This window comes from Cynara cardunculus (assembly GCF_001531365.2).
Source record: "Cynara cardunculus var. scolymus isolate 2C chromosome LG 13, CcrdV1, whole genome shotgun sequence".
Classification (NCBI taxonomy): domain Eukaryota; kingdom Viridiplantae; phylum Streptophyta; class Magnoliopsida; order Asterales; family Asteraceae; genus Cynara; species Cynara cardunculus.
In genome coordinates this window covers 25037906-25045099 of record NC_037540.1, presented here as the reverse complement: position 1 = coordinate 25045099, position 7194 = coordinate 25037906, and the positions used below count along the sequence as shown (strand labels likewise).

The 7194-nt window shown below is 41.6% G+C and overlaps 1 protein-coding gene across 1 annotated transcript; it reads left to right on the top strand.

The window, feature by feature from the left end:
* The first annotated feature begins 1192 nt into the window (after positions 1 to 1192).
* On the top strand, positions 1193 to 3241 carry LOC112524918 (protein MNN4-like). Its single transcript, XM_025134863.1, has 2 exons — positions 1193 to 1532; positions 3045 to 3241. The coding sequence occupies exons 1-2, from the start codon at positions 1193 to 1195 to the stop codon at positions 3239 to 3241; spliced, it is 537 nt and encodes a 178-aa protein (XP_024990631.1).
* Positions 3242 to 7194: the final 3953 nt, after the last annotated feature.

The window sequence follows — 7194 nt, the reverse complement described above, 5'->3', positions numbered from 1 at the left end:
CGTCGTCTTCAACGCTCCAACCGCCATTGATTCTCCTTCAAGATTTCAAAATACTATCTAGAACTACAATCTGTCAAGGAATCTTCATCTCGTTCGTCAAGTAAGTCATACAAACCCTTTCCTCAATCTATTTTAAGAATCAAGAATTGATTCTTGAAAACCCTAGTTTTCCAAACCATTCTTTTTCACCAAGAACCTGCAACAATGTCGTCCTCCGAATCTGAAAACTCGCAAAACCACACCATTGCCTTGAAAATCGTTGAGGAAACCAATCAAAACTTGGTTCCTCTTCCAATCAAGCCAAATAACCATGCCCTCCACCTTTATCTAGAAAACTTTGACCAAAAATACCACCTAGTTATAGATATCCTTCAACACCACTTTCTGAACCCCGCCTTGACAAACACATATGACCTTGTACCTGAAAGGTATATCCAGGAGGGATTGTTGGAGACTTTTATGTCTTGTCTTCAAAGGAGCTCTTCAATGTTGGAATTTCCAGGTCCCTGTTTTCCCGCGTTTTTCAAATACCCACAAAAATGGACCTAGGGCTTAATGAGTATGCCCCTCTCCCATCTGGGGATGAAATCGTTGCTCTCCTGAAATTCTTGGAGTACAACAAAGCTATCAGTACCCTTCCCAATACCGTCGCCAATACCTTCCCCCAATGTGGAACACCATGTTCACATTGGTCAATTGATCACTAATAGGGAAGATTGGGAGCTTAGACATGTGCTCCACGAACATTCTCCAGATTTTGTACGACATCTTCTTTGATCTGTCCTTGGATTAATCCTTGATACTCTACACAGAGTTCAAGGCTGCCGTGGCCAAAAAATGCCAAGAGGTGGCCAAAGGAAAGGAATTGCCATCTCTGTTGCGTCCCTGCTTCTTGGGTCTTCTCCTAAGGCCTGTTCTCGACGGCAACAACATAGACATAGGTCGTCTGCCCGTGCATAAAGTGAAGGTGCTTACCCACTACAAGCCTACCATCAACAAAGAGGGCTACATGTCTGAACGACCTATTCCACTCAAGCTGTTTGCTTATATGAAGACAAGGGAGGTAAGGAAAGCATACAGACGTGCACGTGAGGCACTAGAACCAGTGCCTCGAACCCCAACACGCATAGGAGTAGCCGAATAGGAAGAGAGAATAGAGGACACTTTAAGGCCTCATACAGAGGAAGAGGCGATGAAATTGGAGAAAGAGAGGGAGAAACAAAGAAAGAGAGAGGAAGCAAAGAAAAAGGAAATGAAGAGGGAGAGAAAGAAAAAGGATGAGGAAGATCGAGCAGAGCAAGCCGGACTGGCAGAACTTGCTCATGTACACGAAGAGGAAGAACGAGTAGAGAGAGCTCGACAGGCAGAGATTGCTCGCCTTAAGGAAAAGGCCAGACTCAGAGCAAAGGAAGAAGCTAATCGAGGCTTGGAACAATCCTCTAGCTCTGACCAAGAGGATGACCAAGAGCACTTCAATGATGCTACTAGGTCTTATACTTCAAGTGAGGAGAGTGAAGAGGAAGAAGAAGAAAGTGAGGAGAGTGAAGAGGAAGAAGAAGGAGAAGAGGGAGGAGGTGTAGAAGCTGCTCTGCCTCAAGGCAAGCCAGAGAAGCCTAGGGTAAATAGGCACATACGATTCGATACCCCAACTCCCAGTGCAAACACATCATCTGACTCTGATGGTCAAGACACAGAGGTCATTGAAACAAAGGTGTAGACCTCAAACCAACCAGAGGTCGCATCTGCCTCTGGTTATCAAAGCCAAAGGGAAGCCATACCTCAGGGACACCTTCTCAAAGGGTGTAACCTTTGAAAGAATAAGTGATATGTCTCCAGATATCACGCCACTATCCCCCACAGAGGAATTTGTTTCCTCTGCACATAGAGTTTCCCCACCTTGTTCAGAGCAAGGATTAGGTGCACAAGACATGGAGGTTCTCGACCAACCTTCTTGTCCACTCATGGAGAGTCCTCTGGGTGGCTTTGAACCTGCCTTGGATACTTTTCATGCCAGAACAGCAGTAGTGGATTTTCCTCAAGGAGAACCACGAGGATCTGCTGGAAATCCTTCCTCGACCAACATCCAACAAGTCGAGCAAGAAGCTGTCCTTTGAACAAGGACTAAATTTGGACCATGTGTTGAGCCAGAGGTTACACAAACAGCCTATGTCACAAGGGAAGAGTTCCAATCCCTTGCCACATCTTTGTTGTGCTTCTTGGAAGAGCTAAAACTCATCATGGCCCGTGTAGAGCCATCACCTTCTGCATCTGCTCTGGATGAGATACAAGCATCCTTAGCAATATTGAGGGATGAATCTTTGATAAATGCCACTCGTCTCGATACCCTTCAGGAATTGACGGCATGAAATGCAGAGACCCTGCAAAGGGCCATAGCATCCATGTAGAGGGATGAAGTGTCCACTTCTCATGACGCCCAGGCGATCATCCCTCTCAACATACCTGTCGATTATGTCACTCAGGGCGCAATGAATGCTCTAGGTGACAGACTTCTACAGAAGGTGGCGAGCTTTACATCCGACTTCAACAGCAAAGCCACAGAAGGAGCATAGTCAATAAAGTGTTGGCTGGCTTCAATTACCGCATGAACATGGAGATCCAACGCTTTGGGGACACAACAGAAGAACTCCTCAAGCTTTTTGAGGACAAAATCAAGTCATTACCCCAAGCATAGGAGTAACGACCAAAAAGAAGAATGGACCCATCTCCATGTGTCGAGGCGGCCAAAAGAAGAAGACCTGATGATGATGAGGACCCAGACCTGTCTAGCCCTCAAAATTGTCAAGAGGGGGAGAAACAGTCTGCTGCTCCAAGTGTTACTCCATAGGCTGCCCCATCTGCCTCTACCCCATGCCAGCTAGTGCATGATTCTTCAAGGCAGAGGGAACCAAGTTAACCAGTGCCAGAGCAAGCAGAGGTGCTACGAAAGGGAAAGATGCCAATGGCATCCCAAGCAGAGTCAGCTGGGCTACAAAAGAATAAAGACGTGATTGATCTTCTATTCGTCTTTGACTCATCTGATTCAGAACTGGCTCTGTCTTCCTCAATCGAATATGCCATGGACACAGCTTCTCCAACAAGAGGACGAGAAGAAGATGTGGTAGCAGTGAATGTGGCCGATCCAACTCTCTTGGCCATTTTTGTTGCCATACCTCTTGAAAACATTACAATTGCTGCTCCTCCACCACCAAAGAACACACATAGAGATAGGGTCCCTGCTTAAGGGACCAGGGTAGTCACTCCGTCTATGAGGCAGAGGGTCTCTGTCAAACCTAAAAGAGCAGAAGAGGAAGGCGCAAGCAGTAGGCCAAAAAGAAAGCATCCCGCTGATCGAGTTCAAAAGATCAAGGAGAGCATGGACGCAATGTTTACGCCTACGCCCCCAGACAAGCCAATAAAAAACAAGGCAGACAGCAAGGATATCTACCAATTTCTCTACAACCTGCGAGAAGAGACACCGGTCAACAAGATCAGTCTTCATCCAATGGTTCAAGAGAATATCAGGCAGAGGTTCCTAAATCACTACACACAGCCTATCTCTACAGTCCACTTCATCGATGGAATCAAGCAAGTCCTCGACATTAAGAAACGCACCTTCGTGCATAACCAGATCGTCTTCCATGAGTATACGGTGGAGAGGTCTCGCAGGCAAATCTACAGGTTTATAGATTGTGACCTTATAAATCTGAATCCGTGGGATCTTCTATCTCTGTATTACTTCACAAACCACAAGAAAGAGAAGGGGCTTAAATATGTTATGGCCAACTTTGCTATACGACAAACAATGACAGACCTACTCGACTTTATATGCAAGTTTGATTTTCAACTAGCTCTGAACCTTAGAGTGGATCAATTGCCTGTTGCTACACCAAACGAAGATCTACAGGGCGTCAATAGTATTCCTTTTTGGACTGTGTTGGTGGAACCAGAGGTGGGAGTCGTCTTTCAAAATGCACAAGGAAGGAAGATCCTTTTTTGAGATGGCCGAAACTACAAATATTCTAACTCTACTATGCGCTACATCAGAGACAACTTAGTCAGGAGCAGAGATACCTCATCTAGAGCTAAAGAGCGAGAAAAACTCATCCTAAGGTCAATTCACAACATGCTAGAGTTTCGTGAACTTCTTAGGAAGTTCATTAGACTTCAAAACATTTAGACCTTATCTTTTGTAAGTTTTTTTTCTCTATCTTTAAGTCAATGTAATTTTCATTCAATCGTATTTTACTTTTTAGATAGTGAATGTAAAACAGAGGTTTCTTTTAACCTCTGGCTTCGATTAGACTTTCTGTTTTGTAATTCAAGTAAGAGCCTGCCTTATTTACACTTACGGGGAGATTGTTAGACCCCACCCTGTGAAAGTGTAAGTAAGAAGTCTCTTACTCTAGTCAATAGGACTTAGTCTGTTGAAGTGGTCTGGAATAAGAGCTCTCATGTAGAAGATCAAGGACCAGAGTTCTTACTCAACGAGTGAAGGTTCCATTCATATAAAGCCCGTGCTCTATCCCCGTGGACGATGAAGCCTTATGCGCCAAAAAGCATAAGCGCTTGACACAATGCTACAACTCCAAGACCCAGAGCCTCTACATAGTACATGCAGAGCCTCTGCATATGCAGAACCTCTGCATAGTACATGCAGAGCTTCTGTATAGTTCATGCAGAGCTTTTGGTCACATTCTCCATGGAACGCGTGTGCAAGTCTAGACATTCTCGCAAGCGTCTAACTGATTTGAGGCGGTTTGACCAAGTCTGCTCCGCTTTTCAAGGGAAGTCAAAGATAAGGATGCAGACTCGTTAACTCAGAGTTTCAAGCCTATTTTATAGCATAGTTGTTAGACCAGGGTGTATATAAGGAGGCTTCCTCCTCAGGTTCAAATTACCTGAGAGTGCTGACTTATACTATACCAGTTTATTGTGAGATTACGTTTTATTTGATTGTTCTTTACATTCATCAAATAAAAGCATTCAACATATTCAAGTATTTTCATTGTTCTTATTTACACTTTGAATATTTCGATTAATCATCTGTAGTATACTGTTTGTTTTCATTATTATTATTCATAAACTGTGTTTTCTGTAAATTAAGAGTATCTGGGTTCCAACAAGGGTCAGAGATAGCATCATTGATTTTCCTGGGCTCAACTAAAGAAAGAAAGTTGATAAAGAGACAGATATTACCTAGACCACGACGAGTCTTGATACCTGCATCTGGATCACCAAGAATTTGATGATTTGGATGGTCTTTTGACCATCGCTGAGCCGGTAGAGGAATTTCATCTGAGTAGGTGAGTTCAGGAACCGAAGATGAGGCTTCAGTTGCAGTATCGCCAAAGCAGCCTCAGATTCAGCGACTGAAATAGGTTCAGATACTGAAGGCATTTCATTCACTAACTGATCAGCGTTTGAAGTAGAAGGAGGAATACAGCTAATGGGCACGACAGCGATCTCTGAAGAAGATGCTTGGAGTGACTAGTTGTAACTGGAATGATAAGTGGATCATCTTCAGCTTTAGGGGATTCAGCGTTGAGAGGAGCACTATAGCAAGCTTCAGATTGTCCATAGTGAGAGAACATCTAGTTTTCTAATTCATCCTCATCATTTAAGATGGGTCTTGAATTAGCTGATTGAGATTCGTCAAAGGTGACATGAATAGATTCTTCTATCATCTGTCTTCGTTTATTGAATACTCTGAAGGCTTTGGATACTGAAGAATATCCAAGAAAGATTCCTTCATCAGCTTTGGGATCGAACTTTCCAAGTTGGTCGCGATTGTTGAGAATAAAACAAGTACAACCAAATATATGAAGAAAACTTATAAAAGGCTTTCTTCCATGAAAAAGTTCATAGGCTGTCTTCTTGAATCTTTTCACGATTAGCGATCGATTTTGAGTGAAACAAGCGGTGTTGACAGCTTCAGCCTAGAATTAAGTAGGGAGATGGGATTCGCTGAGCATTGATCGAGCAGCCTCAATGATTGTTCGATTTCTCCTTTTAGCGACCCCATTTTGCTGAGGAGTCCTGTAACATCCAATTTCTAATTTGCCCAATTATTTGCTTAGTATATTTAATTATTAGGTTAAATAGAACTTATGATTTAGTGGAAGTTTAGGTTTGAAATTTTAGAATTATACTTCTTAGGAGTATATTAGAGGATTTGGAAAATTTTACATCAAATAGATACGTAAAACTGATTTTCTTGGGAGATATTTTTTGGAATATTTTTTTTAGATGTTATAGATTATCTCTTTATGAACGTGTAGGCGAAAACCTCATAGAAAACGGAGCTCCGAGCGAAAAGTTATGAATAATTTAAGTGTTGATGGTCAAAATGGGTACCTAGCCGGATTAACTCGGCCCAACTCGAGTTTTAGCATTATAAATTGGATTTTTGGCCCATTTTTCATGTCATCTAAGTCCAGAACTCACACACACACTAGAGGTGTAATTTTCACACACATAGGCTTGATTCAACTCAAATCAAAGAGGAACTACAAGATCTTGGAAGGATTTGATCATCAAGTAAGGTATAATCTATTTTTGCACTTGTTCTTGGTTGACATTCTTGTTTTATGGATTGCATGTTGAGATAGAGTTAGGRTTTCAWATRKGTTTGATCTTAAGTGTATAAAATGAGTGCTTTTTAGTGTTTATGGCTTGAAATGATCATTAGATTCAARAGATTATCAACATTTATGCAAGTTCAACATATGAACTTTGACCTGATTAAGTCAAAGATTTGGGAGATAAAATAAATGATAAAATAAAGGTTGGATTTTGGTTGTTTATGTCAAATATGTTATATTAAGTTGAGATTCAGAATTTGGAATGGTTTGGAATCGAAATGGTTTGAGAAAAATGTTTCAAAATGAGAATGTTGACTTAAGAATGCATTGAAAGTGTGTAGAGTTTGAAAATCTGTATAAAATCGTAGAAAATTCCAAATGAGGTGAGGCCAATTTCCTTAGTTAGATATTTGAGTCTAATTTATTTCTTATTTTATGATCAAGGCATGAATTCAAGCTTACAATGGGAAAAAAGTTCTGCATGCAGCAGCTGTACATAGAAATTTAGGTAAAATGTTCAAATAGTATATGTGTATATCATGAGTTTCTTATATTGATTGCTTACGAGATTTTGTACATTTACTCCGGGTGTAATTAGGACATGTTTTGATAC

Bases quoted from the DNA above. Each gene is read 5' to 3' on its own strand.
- LOC112524918 (XM_025134863.1), top strand. From the start codon at position 1,193: ATGAAATTGGAGAAAGAGAGGGAGAAACAAAGAAAGAGAGAGGAAGCA. The intron at 1,533-3,044 runs GTGAGGAGAGTG...CATCTGATTCAG, and splicing joins TGAAGAGGAAGAAGAAGAAA to AACTGGCTCTGTCTTCCTCA.